General features: G+C 35.9%; 1 protein-coding gene across 5 annotated transcripts in view; it reads left to right on the top strand.

Annotated features, from left to right (window-relative positions):
* The first annotated feature begins 20379 nt into the window (after positions 1–20379).
* The window catches only part of LOC131072213 (uncharacterized), a 241343-nt gene continuing 234701 nt past the window's right edge, over positions 20380–27021 (top strand). Inside the window, exons 1-3 of one of the 5 annotated variants that reach the window (XM_058008303.2) lie at positions 20868–20992; positions 21316–21374; positions 21507–21604. In XM_058008303.2, the coding sequence (XP_057864286.2) occupies positions 21530–21604 (75 nt within the window). In that variant the 5' untranslated portion in view covers positions 20868–20992; positions 21316–21374; positions 21507–21529. Of the gene's footprint in view, positions 20993–21057; positions 21192–21315; positions 21375–21506; positions 21605–27021 lie in introns of those variants that run through there. The other 4 variants (XM_058008301.2, XM_058008305.2, XM_058008302.2 and 1 more) reach the window with 4 other exon arrangements.

Genomic DNA, 27021 nt, shown 5'->3' on the forward strand with positions numbered 1-27021 from the left:
ATTGGATTGAAAACCTCACAAGGATTGAATAAATTTCAATCCTTAAGATTACTCAATCTTAACCCTTCATTCAACCATTTATTCTATAAATAGAGCTCCATTTCCTCTATTTCGAGGATCAAGTTTTTATGCATCCAGGTTATCAAGAATTTACATTTGCCTCTCTCATAAGCTTAAGCATTTTAGATAGTAATAACATTTTTATAGCATGTTAATTTCTTTATCATATCTTAGTATTATCATAGTATCATCATGTTAGGATAGCATATCATGTTAGAAAAATCTTCATATCATTGTCATGCTAGCTCAATATCACACTAATCTTGTTATTTTGCACCATATCATTAGCTAGTTTCATATCCATATCATGCTAAGATCTTATTTGCATAGCATTTAGATCTTTTATCACATATCCCTCATTCTGTAGGTAGTCATCCTAGAGATCAAGTTCTCTTCCAAGTTGAGAGCCACCTCGATTTGAAGGATCCTTGGAGATAGAGAACAATGAGATGCTTTTAGAGTTTTTGTTTTATTAAATATGTCTTATTCATTTGAATCCTCTAATATAATATTTCATTGGTGTGCTTGAGTTGTTTGTGTCTTGTTTTGCAAATTCCACACTTCTTGGCATGCACATATATCTTTATATTAATAAAGATAAAGGATTAATTAAATAAATAAAATATATTTATTTAATTGATCGGAATAGGATAAGGTCAAGTGTGGTCAAGTATGGACAAATTTAGGTGTCTACAATATGTGTGTGTGTGTACACACACACACACACACACCCACACACACACACATACACATATACACATGTGTGTGCGTGCACACACACACAGATATGTGCGTGTGTGTGCGTGTGTATGTGTATGCATATGTGTGTGTGTGTGTATATATATATATATCTATATATATATATATATGTGCATGCATGCATGTATGTATGTATGTATGTGTAGACACTTAAAAATAATTATTTTAATTATTTTTAATTTCTCACATAATTAATTAATTAATTATGTTAATTAAAATTCTTCTCAATATTAATTAAATATAATTAATATTGTCACTATAGCATATGATTGATTTATTTAATAAATCAATCCCTTTCTTTATTCTTCTAAAAAAATCAAATCCTCACAAATCTTCCTTTTAGCTAATTAATTTCAATTAATTAATTAACCTACATGATTCCTACAAATCATCTTCTTAATTCATCATTAACCTAATAAATTCTTCTAGAAACTCCCTAAACTCACTTAACATTATTCTTCTAATTTTTTATTCCCTCCACTCATTCTCTCTCCTAGTCAAATTCTCCTACAAATATAAATCCCACCTAACATTTCCTCTAATTCCCCTCCTAATGAGTTGTTAATGGCTAATCATCATGATTAGCCACAAAGTCAACTCTTTGTCCTTTCATCCAGCCACTAGCTTTAAATGTTCTTTTTCTAGATGAATGTAAGATTTTTGAAATCTCACATTCCTCTAGGCATTTCCCTCTCTCAAGGAATTTTTAATTCCTTTTTATTCTTCTAATCTCCATAATATCCGTTTTTGAAGAATTTTTAATTCCTCTAATGCATCTTGTAGGGTGTGGAGATACGAAATTCCTTTAAGGCATATTTCTTGGTCTCCACACCCTCTCTTGGACCTTGTGTGACCTCACAAGTAAATCTTAGCCCTTCATCTCGAATTCATCCTAGCCATCTATTTTCCTCTCCTCTTCCTATAAAATAGGGTTCCATTCCTTCATTTGAACATCTTGAAATCCAGTAAGCTTATGCTGCCCTTTTGAGCCCAGGAAATCATCTTGGCAACTTGATCATCTCATCCTTATCATTTGTGCACAATATTGGAGAGCCATCCACATCCAACAATCAAAGGAGCACATCAAGTGGAGCATTATCAAAGGGCGCCTTCACTTCATCAAGCTCAATCCGAAAGAGAAGGTAAAATAACAAGGTGAAATGGTCTTTTTATGATATTTTAGCATTCTGTATGTTTATTTCGTTATGTTTTGATCAGTTTACCTTTCAAATCTGTTTTCCCCTCTTCATTTTGGCACGTCCGGTGGGACTCACGTCCCTAAGAACTAATGTTGTTTTTTTTAGGTTTTTGTGAGTTGTGAGACGCAAGTTCTAGAATAGCGCGATTGTAGAAAAATAAATAAATAAATATATATATATATATATATATATATATATATATATATATATTTTCCGTAGGTTCCAGAATCGCGGCTCTGCATTTCTGCGCGACAACTCCTCCTTATTCTGTTTTTTTTTTTATGCTTCTGTTTCTATTGCAGCACGATAACTCTGTTATCTGATTTGTTGTCTGTTCTGTTTTAGTATAATCTATGTGAAAGTAGGAGATTATGCTCTTGTCTATATAGACAATCAGAAATCCAAACCTTTCACTTTTCTATTCTGTTTAGCACGACTGTATGTTCTGACCATAGGAAAGTGTGAAAATAGGAAAGTATGCTCTTGTCTATCTAGACAATCAGAAATCCGGACCTTTGACACTTTTCTATCTATGTAGTGCTATTGTCTGCTTTGTTAATCTGTTTGAAAATTTTAGGCGCTGACTGTAGTCTACATTTAATTTATTTATTTCCTGTTATCTGCTTTGTTTAAATATAATCTGTCTGCCTGCAGGAAAGTGTGAAAGTAGGAGAGTATGCTCTTGTCTATCTAGACAATCAGAAATCCAGACCTTTGACATTTTTTATTTTATTCTGTTTAGTGCGATTGTTTGTTCTGTTAAATCTAGGGTTTCCGTCTGCTCTGTTAAATCTAGGGTTTCTGTTTTGTTAAATTTAGGGTTTCTGTTCAGTTAAATTTAGGGTTTATGTTCCGTTAAATTTAGGGTTTCTGTTCCATTTAAAATAAATAAATAAATAAATTTAAAAATAAAAAATAAAATAAAATTTCACCAGATTCTCCGCATTGCCATTTTCCACATTTTCTTCCTTGGGGGCCTTATCTCAAAAATCCACTTTTTGAAGCCCAAAATCTCATATTTCTCTATTTTTAGGGGTTGCCATAACTTCTTCTCTTTTCATCCAATCACTCCCAAATTTTTCCCATATTATCCATCTTCAACTTTTGCTTCTTGGACAAATTTTCCCATTCCTTCATCTCTCCTCCAAAATCCCCATTTTTCGCTTGCCTATCCCTTAAAAAGTGGTAAAAACCTAGTCAAACCCCATTTACCCATCAAAGCTTTCTTCAAATCCACATTTATCATTAGTAAAAAAGTTTTTATTCATGTTTTTCTATTCATTCCCAAAAAAATTAAAAAAAATTAATATTTTTGTCATTTTGTTGATTTTTGCAGGATGCTTGTTGAAGACTATTTTTCCAAACTACTAATCAAGTTGTTTTGCAGGACGCTTTTTGAAGACTCCATTTTTCAAACTACTAATCAAGTGGTTTTGCAGGTTGCCTAGCTGATTCAACCAAATATTGTGCATTTATTTGAATTAGGCACCTAGATATTAATTAAAATGGAATGAACCATTGTCTTATGTGTCTTTAAGAAAAACATAAAGGTAGGAAAGTATGCTCTCGTCTTACTAGATGATCAGAAATCCAGACCCTCCAACCTTTTCTTGTTTGATTGTGTGTTTACCTCTAGCGGGCCTGCCCTCCTAACTTGCTTTTCGAAAAGGTAAGAGGGGAACGACCCAAGTGAGTACACCTGGACTTGGGGTTCAACTCACTATAATAAATAGGTCATTGACTACGAAAGGGTTAATGGTTGGGGCTATATGAGAGTTCACTCTCACATTGGGTGCTTAGTAGGATCCTAGAGATCTCAATCATGCTTGCATGACTACTAAGTTCTTGGTGCTTCATTGGGCTATAGGCCTCAATTGCGCTTGCGCAACTTCGAAGGGTAGCTCCTAATGGGAAGACTTACTAAACACCTTGTTCATAGTGGCCAAAAACCCTCTAGTCATTGGTGCAAGAGGTCGGACCTCTGAAGCGGCCCATATTCTTACGGCCCTTAGTAGAGACACAAAGTTCGCCATGAGGAGTTTTCATGGGAATTGATGCTTGGCTGCCCCGAGAAGTGAGTGCCATGGAGGGGAGCCAGTGGGGTCAAGCATCTAAGTGTCCGCTCTGGGTAAGCGTAGATGGGAAACCAATTGGGATTCAATGACTATTGTCCTTGTCAGCCTTAAGAATGTTGTATATGAGCATGAGTGTCTTTGAGATAATATGCATTTAATCATTGTGTTTGCTTTGTTTGATACATACTTGCCAAGAGTAGACTAAAAACACATCACTATCCCCAAACACTTTGCAAAAATATTTGTCAAGACACAAACAAATTGTCCAAGTCAATACCCACACCAAATCCAAAATTGCGTCAAAACTCCGTCCGTCCCATTTTTCATAAGCCTAAGAGAGAAGCTAAGAGTTTATCCTCTACGTCAACATTCAAGTTTGTCCTTTGAAACACCTACTATCGTCCAAATCAAGGTGGTCATATCCCTTCATACAACTTGCCATTTAAATAGATCCTTCATGTTCATGTCAAAGACAACCTAGTCATCAAGTTTTCTTCTAAACCATCACTACCATACCTTCTTCATCAATCATCCTCAAATTTCTTAAGTCCTTTCATCCTCAAATTTCTTAAGTCCTTTCATCACAAATTTCTTAAGTTCTTTCATCCACAAATTTTTTAAGTCCTTTCATCCTCAAATTTCTTAAGTCCTTTCATCACAGATTTCTTAAGTCTTTTCATCCTCAAATTTCTTAAGTCCTTTCATCACAAATTTTTTAAGTCCTTTCATCCACAAATTTCTTAAGTCTTTTCATCACAAATTTCTTAAGTCCTTTCATCCTCAAATTTCTTAAGTCCTTTCATCACAAGTTTCTAAAATCCTTCCATTACAATTTTTCTAAGTCATTTCATCACATTTTTCCTAAGTCTTTTCATCACAAATATCATGTATGGTCGCAACTCAATCCCAACAGAAAAAGATGGCTGATCAACAATATGGCATGTGAGACATTGGTGTCCTATATGAAGATCCCACGCAAGATCATACACAAAGTGGACAACCAAGTGATCAAGATCAAAGCCAAAAACTTGACATGGTTAACCAAGATGAACTTTGTCCGGAAGTGCAAACTTTCCTAGCGGATTCTTATAACCAAGAGATGATAGAAAAGTTTATTAAACACAATCCTACTGCACTTCTGAAACTCTTCTTGAACATAGAGCTCAACTTCCACCTAAATTTAATAGATCCGCTCTCGTCCAACAACCACAAGGAGACCTTGCTCCCACACAAAGTGTTGCACCTACTATTCAAACTCAATCAATTGCAGCCCCATCAATCATCCAAGCCCAATCAATGCCACCCACGACACCTCCCACCACGGTCTCCATCCTGCCTTCTTCCTCCTTACCATCCATACCACTATCAAATCCAATCTCATCCATTCTCCAACAAACTTCTATACCGCCTCCTTCTATTCAACCACATATTTCTATTCCACAAACTTCCCTTTCTCCCAACAATGTCGCAAATTTTATCCAGACTGCATTCAATCCCGTCATAACAGTTGGTAGACCGCAACCAACTATCACACAAACCTCAGTGACATCGGTCATCACATCCCACGTTCCCACCTCCTCATCATATCAATATATTGGTGGTGGTGCACCTTTTTTGGTTCATCCAATTCTTGGGGCAAATACAATCCATCAATATCAAAGTCCACAACAAGACCTCATCAAGGAAATTCAAGACATGAAGAATATTATCAAAAACATGAAAGAAAAGACTAATAAAAGGAAAGCTTACTCATTCAAAGAGTTTTGCCCTTGTCCTTACGACCCATCTATATCAGTTGCACCGTATCCCCCAGGATTTGAGATCCCTAAATTCACCAAGTATGAAGGCAAAGGAGACCCCTGCGACCATGTCCATGAATTCCACATCTTGTGCCAAGAAGTCTCCTATAGTGACCTTTATCTTCGCAGACTCTTTCCCAAGAGTCTCACGGGAGACACCCTGGCATGGTTCTCATCTTTACCACGAGGTTCCATTGTCTCTTTTCCAGACTTGGCACAAAAATTTGTGGCCCACTATGCATACAACATGGGTAGTGATGTTTCTATGATGGACCTATGTAATACAAAACAAAGGCCTAGAGAAACCTTCGCCAATTTCCTACAAAGATGGCGACATCTTATCAAAAAATTCTAGTGGGACATGCCAGAACAACATCAAATTGAACTATTTCAAAAGAACTTGGTGCCTGAACTTTCAAGACCTTTAATATCTCAATGTATCAAATCCTTCCAAAAATTGACCGATAAGGGTTTCGCCCTCGAACGTGTCTTGTTAGAGGAAGGAACCTTGAAACATTACCAGAAGTCATCACAAAGTTCTTCCTCTTATCATAACGACAAGCCAAAATTCTGGGCTAAAAATAAAAACGTGGTCAATGATGGTGTAACTGATGCAAAGCGGGTCCAAACCGTGGTCGCTCCCCCAAAATCCATCACCAATATTCATCAATTCAACAATCAAAACAATTCAAATCAATCTCAAAAACCTCACAACAATGTCTCAATCCAAGGACGACCACCCCGATTGAATAACAGGACTCCAAGAGATTTCACTCCTCTTGTTGAGCCTATTGAAGTGGTGTTTCAAAAACTTGTCCAAGCAGGTATAGTGGTTTTCTCAATCACTCGCCTGTTTGATCCCAATCAACCTAAACCAAGATGGTATAATGAAAATGAGTATTGTGAATACCATCGTATCAAGGGACATGATACACGAAAGTGTATGAAATTGAAGATCTACATACAAGATCTCATTGATATAGGTGAGATTGAGGTAGCAAATGCAAAACCTGGTAATAACAATGACAAACTCAAAATGTACCAGGAACCCTTCCCAAAGCATGATAAAGGAAAAGGCTCATCATCTAACGCAATGGATTATGACTACGCTAATCACGTAACCGGTTTTTATTTTTTAGTAAGTCGCATTGAACCTGCAGACAATCATGTCAACATCATAACCATCCAAGGAGTTAATCCTCCTTCTTCCCAAAGAAAACCAAATCCGGCTAGAATAGTCATTCAAGGTGCCACGCCTTCCACCTCCCATTTCCAAAATGACTGCAATGCAACTACATGTCGAGGAAGAGTCACCATCCAAGGAGTTCCTCCCCCACCAAACCCCCCACCCATGTCTTCCACCCATCGATATGGCCTCCTTGATCAACTTGGGAAGACACCCGCGCAGATATCCATTTTGGAACTTCTCAAGAATTCTCCGGTCCATAAAGAAATTTTAGAACAAGCCCTTCTCCAATCATGCATTCCTGATAACATCAACGCCACCCAATTTCAAACCCTCATTGGAAACCTTGCTGCCCAGCAGCACATTGTATTTAACTCCCAAGATGCTCCCGCAGATGAGGACCATAACAAACCTTTGCACATCGAAGCTCTCATCCACAAGCATAAGGTCAAACGTATCTTGATAGACGGTGGATTCGGGCTTAATCTGTGTACATACAAATTAATAAAACAATTGGGACTTTCTGAGGATCTGATAGACACATCAGGAAGGATCACAATAAAGGCATATGATGATGCGGAAAGAATTTCAAAGGGCGTGATCACCTTACCTCTTCAAGTGGGCCCCATTACAATTGAAACCCCTTGCCAAGTACTCGATCTTGATCTCCCCTACAACATTCTCCTCGGGAGGCCATGGATTCATTCCTTGCAGGTCATACCCTCCACCTATCACCAATGCATCAAATTCCCCTATAATGAAAAAGTGATCACTGTCAAAGGTGATCCCCAACCTTTTCAATATTGCAAACTATTAGAGGGGAAACATCCGTATCATTGCCCACTAAATAGACCTTCACCAACACCTCCATCTGACACATCGAATGTTGCCTCCACATCATCCCAACCAAATAATCAAATCAAGATCTTGGACAATGGCTGTGGAGAATACAAATTGGAGGACGTCTTATTAATAGGCAACCTCCCTCTCTCTCCTAAGTCATTTGGCAAACCAAAAGAGCTAAAAAAGGACCCAAAACCAGTCATGCAATGCCAAAACACTACCCTCCAGCAATGGGGCCCACTTGATAATGAGAACCTCAAAGCAGATATCTCTTCATGGCTGTACCCGGAAGAGGATGATGATCCAACAAGAATATCCAAAGAAATGTACCCAAAAGCATTTGTCATAGTTGAAAAAATGGGTTACAAAGGACACGGTCTGGGACCAGAGGAGAAAGGAAGAAAAACACCCATAAATCCTATCTCCTACAGATACAACAGAGGCTTGGGGTACACCCCCGGTGCCTAAGATTACTATCGTCGGTGCCCCTTCTAGTCCTTCTTCGGATATCGAAAGCGCTGACGAAGAGGAATTCCACGAAATGCCTTATGAATACGAGAAAGATACCTTCTTCGATGCTTACATCAATACCATCACCCCCGTAACCCCTCCCACTTTACATGAGCTACATCTTGTCCATCCTGAACTCATTGACTGGGGCCAACGAGACAAACCCACTTTAGATATCTACGCTGATGATAATGCTCTCATTGCTCTCCTAACAGCACAAAATATGGAAGATTATAATAGAATTGAGGGTATTCAACTACACGAAAAGGGATACTTTGGTAGTCAAGTCAATGCCCTTATCCACAAAAAAGATAATAAAAGGAAAAGATATGATTTCCTAGGTGAAAACCTCCCTGAGGTGCCTTTGGATGAACAAGAAACAAAAACAAAGGGCGTATCTGAAAGTGAAAACCTGGAAAAGGCACTTGACGATGAGGGATTTGACCTCCCTACCATTGGTTACCTTCCACAGGACAAATCAAATTTGTTGATAGAAGAAACAAACAACATCAACATGGGCACCGAAGTCATTCCGAAAAATGTGCTCATTGCCAAATCCCTCATTGAAATTGAGAAACAAGACTTCATCAACTTCCTTACAGAGGTTAAAATCAATTTTGCATGGTCCTATTCCGATATGCCAGGGTTGGATCCTACCTTGGTGGTTCACAATCTCGACGCCCACCCAAATGCAAAACCTGTAAAACAAAAACCCGCATATTGCTCTCTTGGTCAAGGTAGAACTTCAAAAGTTGTTAGACGTAGAATTTATCAAACCCATAGACTACACTGAATGGGTCTCCAACATTATGCTTGTCGGCAAACCTGCTGGGGGCATCCGCATCTGCACAGATTTTTGAGATCTAAATATAGCTTGTCCTAAAGATGATTTCCCGCTCCCAAACATAGATATGATTGTGGATCTTATAGCAGGACATGAAATGCTATCGCTAATGGATGGGTTTTCTGGATACAACCAAATCAGGATAGCAGATGAGGATCAGCATAAAACCGCATTCACAACACCATGGGGTACTTTCTGTTACCGGGTCATGCCTTTTGGCCTTAAAAATGTTGGAGCTACATATCAACGAGCAATGACAATAATTTTTCATGACCTCTTGCACAAAATTATGGAGGACTACGTGGATGATCTACTAGGAAAATCCAAGACAAGACAAGAGCACATCCCTATTCTAAAACAGATCTTTGAAAGATTGGAAAAATACAAACTACGGTTGAATCCAAAAAAGTGTGTGTTTGGAGTCACATCGGGAAAACTATTAGGATTCATTGTTTCCCACAGAGGCATCAAGGATGATCCTGCAAAGGTAAAAGCTATTATGGAAATGCCTCTACCAAAAACTCTCAGACAACTACGCAGTCTCTAGGGAAAACTCCAGTCTGTCAGGGGTTTCATTTCACAGCTAGCCGACAAGTGCCATCCATTTGCACACCTATTACGTAAAGACACAAAATTCAAATGGGATTGCCTCTGTCAAAAGGCCTTTGAAAAATTAAAAGAATATCTAGCATCACCTCCAGTTTTGATGCCACCTACCCTTGGAAAACCCCTCATTTTGTACATATGTGCTACTACAGTGGCATTGGGGGCATTACTGGTGCAAACAGATGATCAAGGGAAGGAACACGCCATTTACTACATCAGTCGGACGTTGATAGGATATGAACTCAATTACACCCCCATTGAAAGAGCATGTTTGGCATTAGTATTCAGCACACAAAAACTACGACACTATATGCTAAACAACAAGACAAAATTAATTGTTAAAATTGATCCACTTAAATATCTCCTATCAAAAGCTGCTCTCACTGGTAGAACGGCTAAATGGGTCATGCTCCTAAGTGAGTTTGACATTGAATATGTGGACAGAAAGGCAATCAAGGGACAAGTCATTACAAATCAGTTAGTTGAAGCTCCACTTCCAGGCGACCATCCTCTTCTCACAAAATTACCAGATGAGTTCATTATGACTGTTACCACATCCTCCACATGGAAATTGTATTTTGATGGCTCCTACACTCAAAATGGATTGGGGGTAGGAATATTATTGGTCACACCTCAAGGAGATGGCATCCCCAAATCATACAAGATAGCCTTTGCATGTACTAATAACATAGCAGAATACGAGGCCCTCATCACAGGTTTACGCTTGGCTATCCACTGGAAAATAAAGGAATTACAAGTCTATGGCGATTCCCAGCTTGTCATAAAACAAGTCAATGATGAATACCAGACAAAAGATGATAAACTCCTTCCCTACCGTACCATGGTTGAAGATCTTAAGCAACATTTCATGGCAATCAAGTTTTATAAAATCCCACGAACAAACAACAGGGTTGCAGATGCAATGGCTACCATTGACTCCCTCCTTCAAATGCCAGCAGACAGTCAGAAGTGCAATTTCTTGGTCGAGCAATTGTTTATACCGGCATACAACCTACCAGAGTTTGAAATGGTGTGTGTTCTCGTTGGTCCCGAGTCCCCTTGGTATCAAGAAAGCTTCGCTTTCCTCAAAGACAACACCATTACCCCACATCTCACCAAAACCCAACAATAAAATTTCATCCGTCGATGTGCTCGTTACACCATCCTTGCAGACACCTTGTTCAGAAGGCATTTTGATGGTTCCCTCCTAAGGTGTTTAGATAAACAAGAAGCCGAATGGGCATTACGCGAAGTACATGAGGGCATCTGTGGGGCACACTCAAGTGGACTCACATTGGCTAAAAAACTTTTGAGAATGGGATACTATTGGCCTAAAATGGAAGAAGATGCATACAACTATGTGAAGAAATGCATCCCTTGCCAGCAGCATGGCGACAAGATTCATGCACCGTCACAAGAATTGCAGCCATTCATTACACCATGGCCCTTCTCACAGTGGGGGCTCGATCTCATTGGGAAAATCCACCCTTCATCTTCCAATGGACATAAATTCATTATCACCACCACCAAATACTTCACCAAGTGGGTAGAGGCTATCCCTCTTACTTTCACCACCGGCAAGCAAATATCCAAATTCATCTTGAACTACCTAATCTGCCGATATGGCATCCCAAAAGTTATCATCACAGATAATGGTAAACAATTTAAAAACTAGGATGTCAAAGAACTCTGCCAAAAATTCAACATCCAACACCGCTTCTCCACTCCATATTATCCCCAAGGCAATGGCTAAGCTGAGGCTTCTAATAAAACCCTAATAAAAATCTTCAAAAAGACAGTCAATGAAGCGGGCCATGATTGGCACCTCCAAATCCATCCTGCATTGTGGGCCTACCGCACCTCCATCCGCACCCCCACAGGTGCCACTCCTTATTCCCTAGTATTTGGTTCCGAAGCTATCCTTCCCCTTGAGATCGAGATCCCCTCTCTAAGGGTATCGCTGCAAAACATCCTACCAGAGGAAGAATACAAAATTGTCTGCTTACAAGAGCTAGAATTGTTAGATGAAAGGCGCCTCAAGGCCTTGAATCATCTCCGGGTATATCAAAACCGTCTATGCATGAGTTATCATAAAAAAGTCAAAACCCGAGAATTCCAAGTTGGTGATCTTGTCCTCATGGAGAATCAGAAAAATCTACAAGAAAGAGAAAAAAAAGGCAAGTTCGAGCCTAATTGGCTTGGACCATATGTAATCACAGTGAAATATTGATCAGGAGCTTATCAGTTGGCTACTCCTGAAGGCGATTCTTTGGATGATCCAATGAATATCATGCACCTCAAAAGGTTTTATGCTTAGTCCTCAGAAAGTCTTAAATTGTCAAAAAATTAAAAAAATGAGAAAAAAAAAAATCCTGAAAAAATCGTCACTTTGGTGCAAACCTGGCAAACAGGCACCTTATGATACAAAATTTTTTTTAAAAAAAAATCAGAAAAAGAAAGAAAAACAATTTGTGGCGCTATGGGCAAGTATCTTGGTGAAAACCTCTGTGCAGGCACCAAGGTAAATAACTGGATCTACTGTCTATCATGTCGATACTACAAATCATCTGCCATCCAACCCACCCATGCACAACATTTCTTCTTTTCCGCCTCCCAATAAAACATACGTATGATGATGAGTCTTCACCTGAGTCATGAACAAGAAATGTCCCAGTGAAACTGAGCTTTTATGCCTCTATATAAGCTTCAATAAGTCTTGAGAAACAATCCGAAGTCCATCCTAGTTCTACTCTTGGCAAGAGGTATCATTTGGTCGCAAGGAAGAGACTTGCTAGATTTTGTTAGATCTTTTCATATAGGCTTGCATCTTTTGCCCTACAATTGCCACTATTTACGACTGCTTGGGTTCTTCCATATCCAGGTATGCTATGATAGGTGCATACTGGGGCATATTTCATAGTATGACATGTTTTGGATCCTTCTTGTATAAACCGATGACCTGGTACTAGTGTTTATCAACACTTACCTGCTCGTGTACAAGAGGTATTGGTGTGTTTGAGGGTTTCCTTGCACGAACCCACAACTTTGTATTAGTGTTTCTTAACACTTGCATTGTTGTGTGCAAGAAATTCCCGTTTGTCTGCAGAGTCAGTCCACACCCTGGGTTTCTCATGGCATCCTGATTTCTATAATCAGTGGTGCAAGTCACTCAGGGCAACATCAAACTAGGTTGGCTCTCCACATTTGTTGTGCACAAAATCTCACCATCATTCCATCAAAACCCTAAACTCAATAATCCCATGGAGTTCTCAATTGCCCCCATTTTCCTCTGCGGTCTCACATCTTGTATTCTTCTTTCCAAATACCTCACGACTGCTTCATATTTATTCCTCATTTATCCCTTCCACCCTAATTTTTCTTCCTCTATTTCTTCCTCACATAATCAATTCTGATTCTGATTCATGTCTTATACAGGATGAATCCTTCCTGAAACCAGACGTTGTGATCTAATCATGTCTTATATAGGATGAATCCTTCCTGAAACCAGACGCTTTGATCATGTCTTATACAAGATGAATCCTTCCTGAAACTAGACGTTCGTTGTGATCGATCATGTCTTATACAGGATGAATCCTTCTTGAAACCAGACATTGTGATCGATCATGTCTTATACAAGATGAATCCTTCCTGAAACCAGACGCTCTTATCATGTCTTATACAGGATGAATCCTTCCTGAAACCAGACGTTGTGATCAATCATGTCTTATACAGGATGAATCCTTCCTGAAACCAGACACTTTGATCATCTTTGTCTTATACAAGATGAATTCTTCTTGAAACCAGGCTGAATCTAGATCTTATCAATCGAATCAAATCAAGTCTATCAGGATATCAATTTCGCAAAACTCCAAAGATCAAATACCTCAATTGATCTCCCGAGGGGGCATCACCATACCGTAATCTATAAATCAAGAGCTAGGGCATCCTATCAAACCAATATTAGCATCAAAACAAGATTATTCTTTGAATCAATGTGTCATCACACCTCGCTTCAAAGAGGGGCAAAATGTAGACACTTAAAAATAATTATTTTAATTATTTTTAATTTCTCACATAATTAATTAATTAATTATGTTAATTAAAATTCTTCTCAATATTAATTAAATATAATTAATATTGTCACTATAGCATATGATTGATTTATTTAATAAATCAATCCCTTTCTTTATTCTTCTAAAAAAATCAAATCCTCACAAATCTTCCTTTTAGCTAATTAATTTCAATTAATTGGTTAACCTACATGATTCCTACAAATCATCTTCTTAATTCATCATTAACCTAATAAATTCTTCTAGAAACTCCCTAAACTCACTTAACATTATTCTTCTAATTTTTTATTCCCTCCACTCATTCTCTCTCCTAGTCAAATTCTCCTACAAATATAAATCCCACCTAACATTTCCTCTAATTCCCCTCCTAATGAGTCGTTAATGGCTAATCATCATGATTAGCCACAAAGTCAACTCTTTGTCCTTTCATCTAGCCACTAGCTTTAAATGCTCTTTTTCTAGATGAATGTAAGATTTTCGAAATCTCACATTCCTCTAGGCCTTTCCCTCTCTCAAGGAATTTTTAATTCCTTTTTATTCTTCTAATCCCCATAATATTCGTTTTTGGAGAATTTTTAATTCCTCCAATGCATCTTGTAGAGTGTGGAGATACGAAATGCCTTTAAGGCATATTTCTTGGTCTCCACACCCTCTCTTGGACCTTGTGTGACCTCACAAGTAAATCTTAGCCCTTCATCTCGAATTCATCCTAGCCATCCGTTTTCCTCTCTTCTTCCTATAAAATAGGGTTCCATTCCTTCATTTGAACATCTCGAAATCCAGTAAGCTTATGCTGCCCTTTTGAGCCCAGGAAATCATTTTGGCAACTTGATCATCTCATCCTTATCATTTGTGCACAATATTGGAGAGCCATCCACATCCAGCAATCAAAGGAGCACATCAAGTGGAGCATTATCAAGGGGCGCCTTCACTTCATCAAACTCAATCCGAAGGAGAAGGTAAAATAGCAAAGTGAAATGGTCTTTTTATGATATTTTAGCATTCTATATGTTTATTTCATTATGTTTTGATCAGTTTACCTTTCAAATATGTTTTCCCCTCTTCAGTATGTATGCACATATATACACATACATATATATATATATGTGTGTGTGTGTGTACACACATATATATACATATATATGCATATATATGTACATACACATACACATACGTGTGTGTATGTGTGTGTGTGTATACATACATACATACATACATGTACATACACCTATATGTATGTATGTATGTATGTATAATAATACATACATGTATACATATACATATATGTACACAGACACACACACACACACACACACACATATATATATACATACATACATACATACATACTTATATATGTATATGTATGTATGCATGCATGTATGTATGTATGTATGTATGTATGCATCATACATACATCCTAGGTCATTAGTTAATCCATTGATCATCTCATTTGAATGTCATATCATAAATTTATATACAATCCCAAATACATTGTCGTATAGGCATTTATACAAATGTGCCTTGTCTTCAATCTCTATATATTGATATGTGGTTTTGACTCATTATGGATGAATCACAAACTTTTCATATGAATATGACAAATCCCTAGTGTATTTTTTAACATCCCCTTGTTTCAAACATAGGCAGAATTAAATGCGGGCAAATACCAAAGATCATATTAATATAGGATATATATGCATAGGGAAAAAGTGTTTAGGGACTAAACCATAAGTTTAATCTCATTTAAAGTAGGCCTAGAGTCTTAGTGCAGGTTCATCCCTATTTGGCATGACACAAATCTAGTTAAAAAGAAAATTCTTGTTATCAATCACAATAGACAATAAAATCTTTCTCATAAGAAAAACCCCAAATTAATAGAATACTTAGCACATCCCAACTCTCTATTTATCAATTTTTAATTGTTAATGAATTACTTCTATAACTTAACATCACTATTTTATCCAAAAAGAAAGGGAGATCAAGTAGGTCATATTTTGGACTTTTGTGCTTATTTCCGTGGTTGATTATTTGAGGGTCCTATAAGATATTTGGCCTCGTGGACATTATTAAAAACCTTCATTCATTAAAAAAAAAAACACAACAATCAAACACAACTAGAAGCAATATCTATCTCATTAATATCTGTGTGCAAAAAAAATATTTTTATCCTTAAATCTTGTGCATTATTTTTTTCGAAAGAATATATAATCCACATAATTGTTTTATTATCTAATACGAAAGGACAAGTCCATATAGATATTATTAAAAAAATTCATTTCATTTCAATTGCATAACACATTTAATTGATTGTGTGGCAAAAGGGAAGGGTAGTGGTTTGTGTCATGATGTAGACAAAAGTGGTGAACATCCTCATTCTTTACATACATACAAAAATGTTTAAGATTCTCCTCCCAAATCCAATTCATCACTTTTGTCTACATCATGACACAAACCACTACCCTTCCCTTTTGCCACACAATCAACTAAACGTGTTATGTGATTGAAATGAAATGAACATCTTTAATAATATCTATATGGACTTGTCCTTTGTTATGAGATAATAAAATAATTTTATAGATTATATGATTCTTTCAAAAAAAAATTGTGTACAAGATATAAGGATAGAAATAATTTTTTGTACACAAATATTTATTTGATAGATATTGCTTCTAGTTGTTTTTGATAGTTGTGATTTGTATGAAGATATTATTAAAAACGTTCATTTACTTTCAATTACATAACATGTTTAGTTGATTGTGTGACAAAAGTGAAGGGTAGGGGTTTGCGTCATGCAGATAAAAGTAGTGAACATCCTCATTCTTTATGACCATACAATTTTTTTTAAGATCCTCCTCCCAAATCCAATTTAAAAACTTTAATTTGTATTGTTAATCATGACATATAATAAAATATTTCCCATAAACAAACCTCAAATTAACATAATACTTACCACATCCCAACTCTCTATTTATCAATTTGTATTTTCTTATGAATTATTTTTCTAAATTAACATCACAATTCTATCCAAAAGGAAAGGGAGATCAAGTAGACACTATGTCAGCTTGCTAGTTTTGGACTTTTGTACTTATTTCTTTGGTTGATCATTTTAGGGTCTTATAGGTTATTTGACCTTGTGAATGTTACTAAAAACCTTCATTCATTCACACAAATCACATTGATCAAACATAATTAAAAACAATATCTATCTCATAAATATTGATATGCAAAATGAAATTATTTTTGTACACTACTTTTTTTTAAAATCCACAAACTTCTTTTATTATTAGTTAATGTGTGCCCCACCTATTTTTTTTATAAAAAAAGTTTGTATGCTAGTGTTTTTAGCCATATCATCTTTTACTCCCTCTACTATGCATTTAATGCATTCTCTAAAAGGAACACACAATCTTTAAAAAACCTTAATTAATGCAAGAGAAGAGTTTTATCAAAGATTATTCTAATTTAAAAAAAAAAAAAAAAAATTGTCTAAAGAAATGGGCGCTGTTTAGGTCTTGAATTAGTGAGTTAATATTATTTTATATTTTATTTAAATTAATTATTTTGTAGGGAAAATTTAATCATGATTTATTAGAAAAAGATTATTTTTTGTGTATAATATTAATATAAATTTTATTAATATATTTATTTCTAATTCTTAATTATTTTATTCATATTTTTTATATTTTTTAAAAATAAATCAATTATGAATAATTTATTATTCATAAATCTATTTTTAAATCTTAAAAATAAATTAAACATTATAACTACTTTTAATAATTGATTTATTAAAAAAAATAGTTATTAACTTTAAAATTCAAGTTATAAATAACTACTTCTAAAATATATAATATTCAATATTACAAATTTAATAATTTATTATTCATAAATCTATTTTTAAAACTTAAAAATAATTAAAAATTGATGCTTTGCAAAAAGGATTAGAAAATCTGTTTGATGACAACACACACAAGAGCACAAGAAACAAACGTTAGTGTTAGCAACAAAAGATTATCCTAAACAAACATATCAAGAGAGATATTAAGCATGAAATAGAAAGCATACAAACATAGAATAGATAAACTATACTCCTCCAAATGCTAATCAAGATGCTCATAGTTTCTTCTCCCTTGTTCTTCTCCTCTCCAAGTTCCACATGAGTGTAGCTCTCAGCTTTTAGCCTTAGCCATGGATGCCATATAGAGATTCAAGATGGTTGAATATGATAAACAAATGCTATGCAAGTGTAGATAGTGATGATATGGAAAATCTCTATGCTAATACCAGTATAACAACAATACTCTAATGCTTCCTTCTTTGCTTGAGGAGAAGGGTTTTATTTATAGAAGAAATGGGGAAATGAATGGTTAAGATTGAGCAATGTTAAAAAGGGTTAGGATTGAAAGATATTCAATCCATGTGAGACTTTCAACCCAATCCCATGTTGACAAGTGTCACCATGAGGAGGTTTGAGAGGAGAGATAAGGAGCATTAAATGCTTGAGGGGACATGATGGTTACCTTGGGGGGTTGGGTTAGGGTTAGGTTAATGTATATTCCTTTTATCCAAGGGATAAATGAATGTGCAAGGGTTAAATGGTTACCTTAGTCAAAGAAATAAATGCTTTGAAGAGACACATGAGTCAAAAGGATGGTTAAGTTAGAAGAAAGTCTCTAACCAAAGGTAAAAGGTGAGTTAACCATAAATGGTTATGCAAGAGCTTTTAATGGTTTGGAAGACTTTAGAGGTTAACCATTTGAAGACATAAAACTTTTAATGATTATTGAAGACTTTGGAGGTTTTTGAGAAGTGACTTCCTTTTATTTAGGAATGTGACAATGATTAAGATAAGATTAGGCTAATTAGGAGTTAGAAGAATCTAGAAGGGATTTAGGCATGCAAGTGGATTTTGTAGGAGAATGCAAGTGGGAGGAATTTTGAGATTTTCAATTAAAATAAAATTATTTATTTCAATTAAATGGTGTAATTTGCATTTGGATAGATATTTAAATAAATTTTAATTTATTTAAATGTGAATGTGAATTTTGGATTTTATTTAAATAAATCTTAATTTATTTACATGAGAAAGAGGAAGATAAAACATTTAAATGCTTGAAGACTTCGAGGGAAACCATTAAAGGCTTGAGAAGACTTTAGAAAGAAGCCACTAAGTTTGAAGACTTTAAGGGAGAAACCATTAAAGGTTTGAGAAGACTTTAGAAGGAAGCCATTAAGTTTGAAGACTTTAAGGGAAACCATTAAGGGTTTCAAGTGGGTGAGGATAAATAGAATTTTAAATAAATAATTTATTTATTAAAAATAATTGTGCAACTTGCATTTGTAGGAAAATGCAAGTGGGTGGAGGATAAAGGTGATTTAAATAAATGTTAATTTATTTAAATGTGAGAGATGAGATTTTGAGAGATTTAAATAAATATTAATTTATTTAAATGTGAGAGAAGATTTAATTAAACAAATATGATTTATTTATTTAATTAATGGTCTGAATTTGGTTAAGTGATTTAAATCAAATAATCAAATAAATACTAAATATTTATTTAATTAAGTGGACAAATTTATGTGACTACAAAAATTATAAACTACTTTTAATAATTTAGTTATTAACTTTAAAATTCAATTTATAAATAACTACTTCTAAAATATACAATATTCAACATTACAAATTTATAATAGTTTCTTTTAATTTATTTTTTAAACTTAAAAATAAATAACTGCTTTTAATAATTGATTTATTAAAAGATGTTATTAATTAAAACTCAATTTTATGAATAACTACCTTTTAAATATACAATTTTCAATATTAAAAAATTAAAATGCAACTTAACCTCTATTGATTTATTTTTAAAACTTAAAAATAAATTAAACATTATAACTGTTTTTAATAATTGATTTATTAAAAATAATTATTAATTTAAAATTTAATTTTGAATAATTATTGTTTCTTAAATGCTTTGTTTTGATAGATTACTCATAGATTTCATAGACTGTTTGACCTTATTAAAAACATATGTATTCATTAATTAAAAAAGAACAAATCCGTATAGATATTATTAAACCTTATTAAAAACATATGTATTCATTCATTAAAAAAGAACAAATCCGTATACATATTATTAAACCTTATTAAAAACATATGTATTTATTCATTAAAAAAGAACAAATCCGTATAGATATTATTAAAAGCTTTCACTTCTTTTTGCATAGCACGTTTACTTATCGATCATATGGAAAAAGGACAAGGTGGGGGTTTGCGTCATGATGTATATAAAAAAATGTTGAATATCCTACGTACTGCCGAAGGTTGTCGTAACTTTGTAGCGAATCGCACGCTTCGACCAGACAAAAATGTTGAAGATCCTGCTTTCAAAGGATGTCGTAACACTGCTACAAATTCTACAAAGGATGTCGTAACACTGCTACAAATTCTACATTCCGCGCATTCTTTCAGACTGGGAGGCGCAAATTTCAAACTCAATTTTTTGGGATAACGACCCCGTTTCTAATCCCCGCAGTGACCATTCCAGTATCAACGATAACACAATAATTACCATTAAAATAGCCCAATAGTTTTGTCTTGAATTACGTAAGCGCGTGTGGCCTGAAAGTGGTTGACACAGCTCTATACCTAAGTTTTAAACCTGTAATTTTCAAACCAACTAATCGTAGTCGTATCGATTTTGGACTTTGAAAGCCGACGTCGTAGGATGATATCATTGGCCTTTTGCGGGAGTCGAACCTGTGACCACGCGCCAATTGTAATGCTTTAAGCAATAGCATAATCAAAAGTTATTGTCGCTAAATCTTCGGGTATCCGTGTGTAGGGACTCCGCAGATCCCTTCAAATTCCTGGTAACAGTTGAGAAACATATACTTTTTATTATATGATAATGCATCTGGCTGGATTTTGGTCGTAGCAAGCAGTAGTGTAGACTGTATCCATGAATCCTATTTCGCGCTACTCGTTTGGCTTTTCGGCACTTCGTTACGCACGATCTCTTTTGGCCAGCGGATGTTCAGCAGGTGATCATCCCCAAAATAGCGCCTTCAAACTCTCCTCTCCTCTATTTAAGTTAATTCCCCCATATTTATCAATCCTTCGAGTTAGGCCTTTATTCCGGCTAATTGTAGCTGGAATTTTCAAGTCGCCGTTCAAAAATTCTTCCTGTACCAAACATTCAATATCTATCATTCCTTTACGCTAAATCCAACTAAAACACTTGTAAAAGCCGCATCCTATATCACGTTTTCGGTGTCTTGATTGTATTTTATATTATAGAAGTAAATTGATTTGAGTTTTGTGGCATCTTATACAATTCTTGCAAATTGGTTGGCAATATTTTTAGAAATTAGTTCGATCAGAAACAACATTGTGAGGGGAATGTAAAGCTTGTTAAATATTAAGGTAGTATGTGGCCTTAATTTGTTATACATTTCGATCTTTGTCTGTGGCATGTTTTGGTTTTTGATTTTCTGATTTGTCTAGCAGTCAATTGTTTTACTGTGGGGATCCAAATTTTGCAATTTTGTGCACCAGGTAGTCAAATCACACAGACGAGAATGGCGCACGGAGAATCTACCAAGGACAACGACGATTCTCCTAAAGAGCGCGTGGAGGAGAAAACTGCACCTATGGTACATTATTCGCGTTAATTTTGTTTTTCTGTTTATGATTAAGTTTTTCAGCGCGGCAATGGGCCTCTACAGGCGGGCTTCCTAAATATTTTTAGCAGGGTTGCTGGCAGAGAGATCATTAATGTGGAACGGAATTACAGCATGCCAATGTTTAAAATAAATTATCGCATCTTTAATGAAACAAAAACAACTTAGCTGCCCCCTTCTGTCGCGAGTTTTTTTTTCCGGCTAAACTCCCTCTATACAGAGCTTGTCTTGTGGAAAAAAATGCCTTATAAATTCTGAGAGTGTGCTGAAAATTTGCAGCTCTCTTCTCTCGTACTTGATCAAAGTTTCCCCTGCAAATTATAGTCCGTTTCTCGAGGTCTTTAGATTATATAATAATTTTCCCCTTTTCTGCCTCTGAATGTCCCATATGTCGACTTTCTTCAGATAAAGATCTACGCATGTTCTTTGACCTATCTTAACCATTAGCAGAAATCGATATGATTGCTATTTTAAATTCAGGGTACCATCCCCTATTTCTAGTACATGCTAGGTTCTTTGGCAGGTTAATTGAAATGCATATAATGTAATTGCACCTAGATGGTAGTATGTATAATCTTCAACAGCATGCTTTACTCGCTTGTCTATTTAATATTTTTATAGTAGATAGATATTGTAGCAGACCAAAATCCTCAACTGGTGGGATTTGCCACTATGTTCAATACGACCTTTTTAATTTCCTAGTGTAGCTGAGAATCTCAAATGTATATGGCCTCCTCTTATGTTTTCTTAATGATACATATCATTCTTTTAGTAGTTTAGTCAAGGAATGCTCCTAATCAACCTTAAAGGAGTAACACGGCAACTGTGCACTGTCGATAAGCTTCTATTGATGGCTGATAGCTTGAAACGCTCGCAGTAGAGTGTCCATCAAAATGCTGGGGCGTAGCAATTGGGTGATAACAATCCCCAATAGAGTCTCTTGGCTTCTCATATACTGCTGCTGTTTTTCTGGTGTAATCTTAAAGTGATGCAGGGCAACCACGTTGAAGAAGAACCAAATTTGAAATTTCCAGTTGTCATTCAGCAGGCGTCATAATCGTTGCCAGCTCTTTAAGGCCTTTTCTTCAATTTGTTAGTAGTGGGGAGTATTTTTAGAATAAGCCTGACATCCTCAGAGTAGTGGAGTCTGCGTAAGACTCTAAATTAGCAAATGTGATTCTTGGGGAGGTGTGTGGGGGGTTAGTTTTTCTTTTTAGAGAGTTTTGAGTGGGTTTTTAACTTTTTTGTGAGGGGCTGTGGTAGCATTTTTGGAGGTATTGGGAGTTTTTGGTTTGGATGGTTTTTGGGCAAGGTTTTCTGAAACAAGGAGAATTTAAGATTTGAGGAAGAAGGATAGAGAGTCGGGTGTAGTTTTGGTGTGGAGAGTTAATTATTGGTTTGTGGTATGTGAGATTTTAGAGAGAAACTATTAGGAAGGCTTTCAAGAAGCCATTGTTGTTGTTAATACATTTTGTTGCAGGTCTATGTGTAGACCCATATCAGATTGGGATAACAAAATGGGAAGCCAATATGTTCAAGTTTATGTAATGAAAAGTTTATTAAAATTTTAATAGAAAATCTTAAGTTTTTGTTTGCTCAAATTTGATATTCATTTCTTAATATCTACTGTTTCAAATCAGATTTGCATAGTTCTAGAAGTGTGTTTCAAGTGATTGTTGAGTGGATTTGTTTACCCACTGCATCATAAAGCTGGCTGGATTTTGTTCCTGTCAGGCCACATTTTTCCAATATTAATTTAACATTTTATTTCATCAAAATATAAAATAATGGCAGCTTTAACTTTATTTGCATTTAATACTCATACAGCAATGTGACCCTTGTTTAAGGTGGCTCAAAGTCTGCTAGCCACGCAGTCATCTTTTTCATTGAGATGAAACCTGCAACAGCCTTTTGGATTCATCCGTAAAGGGGCATGGGGAGAAGAAAACTACACCAATGACATTTTTCTAGTTTATGGTTTATTTTTATTTGACTTTATTTTGGCCATCTGTGGATATTAATATAATTTCTATTTTAAATACAACTCACAGTCTCCAAATTAAATGCTAATGTCGTTTACAGATTATATTTGATTCACGCAAATAGTTATATGGGCATTCTTAACAACAGATCTCAAATATCTCCCCTCTCAAGAAGAGATCAAATGGTTTGCGTTGTTTGGATTATTTATAATCTGCACATCCCGACTGAAAATATCAAACATGTATAGCCCCCTGTTATGTTTTCCTAGAGTTTTACAACCTCTAATTGGACCGTCGCCTCCCATAGCATAGTTTTGTGTGCTAGTTGATCAGTCTGTAGCAGTTTAGAAGTTTTCGTGAATTAAAATCCTTGTCAACCTAGCTCTCAATAAACTAAATTTCATTGTTGCAATACTTCCTTTCTAAATTCAAAATGATTTTGATGGGCTTATAATACTGCTTGGATAAACATCTCAAAATATGACCCAGCACAACTTAAACTTCTGGTAATTAACTGTTCGCAGTTATATTTATTAACTTAGTACCCAATGTCAAATTAACAAGCCATCACAAAACCTCGCAAGAGTGTAACATTGAAAGATCCCCAATCCAATTTTTACCAGGTCTGATCCAAAATATGAGGTTATGTTCAATGTTTATCTGTTGATAAGTCTTTGGCCAGCGTATATTTGGATGGGTTTGATTGGTCTTTGTTTTTGTTTTGGTTGGTTTTGAAGGTTATGCAAGATTTTTGAATATTACATAAAAGAGATTGCTGATTTAACATAACAAAATGCATAACACATAAGGAAGATAATCAAGAAACTTACTTTTTGCTTAAAAGAGCAATGAACAGGCCATTAACATGTGTCCATAGGTCTGATGTAAATTTCCAGCCAATAGAAATATAGAAATCAACTCCAAATAATGTTAAAACCCTAAATACAGTCTAGGGTTTGAAATCCTTCAATCCCAAAATGGAGCGGTTGACTAAAATAGAGCTGGAAATAGATAATAATGACCTCTAGAAAGTCTACCCTGCAACCAATTGTAGGAAACCTGCCCTTAAACTGATAGATCTGCTCATGAACCCCCAAAGAAGGCTGCCATATGCACACTGAAGCTGTATTCTGATGAAAACTGATACCCGGAGAGATGGGTTTTCGTCCAAATCCCCCAAATTTTTCAGAAGTTGGCGTTCCCGGAAGCCCAAAGCTGCTAAAACCCTCATGCAAGCTGCTGATCTGAAAACAGAGAGGTAAGAATGAATCCAAATGATAGGCAAAATGCCTTTTTATCTATTTTGGGGTTACTATTTGGCCTTAAAATCATAAAATATCCTTGAGGGTCTAATTTCTCATTGTGAACTTGGCCCCCTTTTAAAAAACAACTTAAGTTACTAGGATGGGGGCACTTATGTTTCTCTTCTACTATTCACATAAGGCCAACTTTAATATTTCAATTTTAATCATGGTTTCACCCCAAAACTCCAAATTGAAAGGTTCGTAAAGCTCCCTGCTGTGCTTCACAACCCTCGGTTGGGTTCCCAACCCACACTGCTGGCCTACGAAACCCTAATAGTAGGCCAACTTCCACTATAGTCTAATACACCTAAGGAAGGGACATTACAGTCCTCCTTTCCCGGGATTGCTTGCCCTCAAGCAAACACCAGACAACCTGCTGCTCCACTTTGATTAAAATGCTCAAGCACCACAAACCATGAAGCAACATATTGGAATCCATGTGGAATAATGTACCAAGCAAAGTAATACCTGGATCCCATATCAAAATGAAGAAGCTGCTGTAGGAGATGAAGTAGGGGAATGCCAAATGATTACCATGAAGTAACCATACAAGCATGTAGAACATCAAGACAATGTGAAGATGAACTCTCATATGCCAAATAACCAACACAAATGGCCACCCAACTTCACTGTTATAACTCTGATCAGCAACATTATGCCTGGAGTTGTGAAGCAACTCATCATGATACATAAGACGCAATGCACTAGTCTTGTCAATGTTAGGATTCCAAATAATCCTAGGTGCATAATCAATCAATTCAAGCTGCCCTGCACTACTGTTATGAATCAAATCATCAACTATCCAACTATGAACTTCACTCCAAATGAAGCCACAAGTTCTTCCAACAATCAATGCTATTAGGAATTCATGAATGAGCCAATCTTCAGCTAGGAAAGTGTGTTGAATACTTCTCCAAGACCTCCAAACAGCTGCTGCAACTTTACCTATATTTCCACAATCTAGTGTGCCTTCATTGGAGGTTGCTAAGTAAATGTTTTGTTTAGCCATGCAACCAACGAAGTCATTTACATGATGATCCTCATAGTCTGATGTAAAATTTAAGAAGACTGAATCTCCAATCAATAAGTACATCGCTGCCCTATCATATAAAAGAGGTGACAAGTCCACTGATGAATGGGGGATGTTTCTATTACTCAACAAAGACCAGCTTTTAGTGGCTGGTCCACTAAGTATGCAACCAAGTATCTCATCAACTCTAGGTAGGGAAGGATCAACTTCACACTTGATCATCCCAATTTGAATGTTCTCAACACAAGGTTCAAAGTTTGACATGAGATGAAAGAGAATCGATGATCAAGCTCAGAGAATCAAACTTATACTCATGCCTCTTCAACATACCTTCGCTGTCCTTTTCTTCCCTTGGAAGAAATAAAGATCTAAGATCTGATTCCCTTAGTTCACTTGTATGATCTAACTGATTGCATCAGTTTTCAACCCTTTGAAGATGTTGTCTTGCTCGGCCAGCAAGCTTCTTTGCTTGGGTAGCTCTATGTAACCAATCTTCATTCAATCTTTGGCAATGTTTTATATCAGCTACTCCAAAGTACACAAAATCAGACTTATGATGGGTTGCATCATTCACATCATCATCTCCCATGCTTGTACATTGTGTACCATCAATTGTAGGTTGCATATCATTGATTTCATCTTGGCCAAATGTTGCAATATCTTGAGGAAGATGGGCTGCATCACTACTGTTATAAGACTCAGAATCATTGTCATACCTTGGTGTCAAATCTTCAATTGTCACAGGCACCCTTTCATTGTAAACTTCATGCTCAATCTTTGTACCTTGTGTGCCAATACTTGTGGACTCCTCTTTGTTGCTAAATCCATGTGTCAAGGCTGCAATCTCACAGAAATGAGGAAAGAAACTGCAGCTGTTCAAATTCAGAATTTTGGGCTTCTCTTCCATGCTTTCTTCGGAATCATTAAACACCACCCAATGATCATGCAAGTTTTTCCACACCAATGGCTTTTGTTCCCATCCTCGTATGCCAACTTCTAATTTTTCAACATGTGTAGGAGTGGTGCCAATATGAGAAGCAATGATCACACTTGTCGATGCATTAATATCGTTGC

The sequence above is a fragment of the Cryptomeria japonica genome, chromosome 6 (assembly GCF_030272615.1).
Source record: "Cryptomeria japonica chromosome 6, Sugi_1.0, whole genome shotgun sequence".
Classification (NCBI taxonomy): domain Eukaryota; kingdom Viridiplantae; phylum Streptophyta; class Pinopsida; order Cupressales; family Cupressaceae; genus Cryptomeria; species Cryptomeria japonica.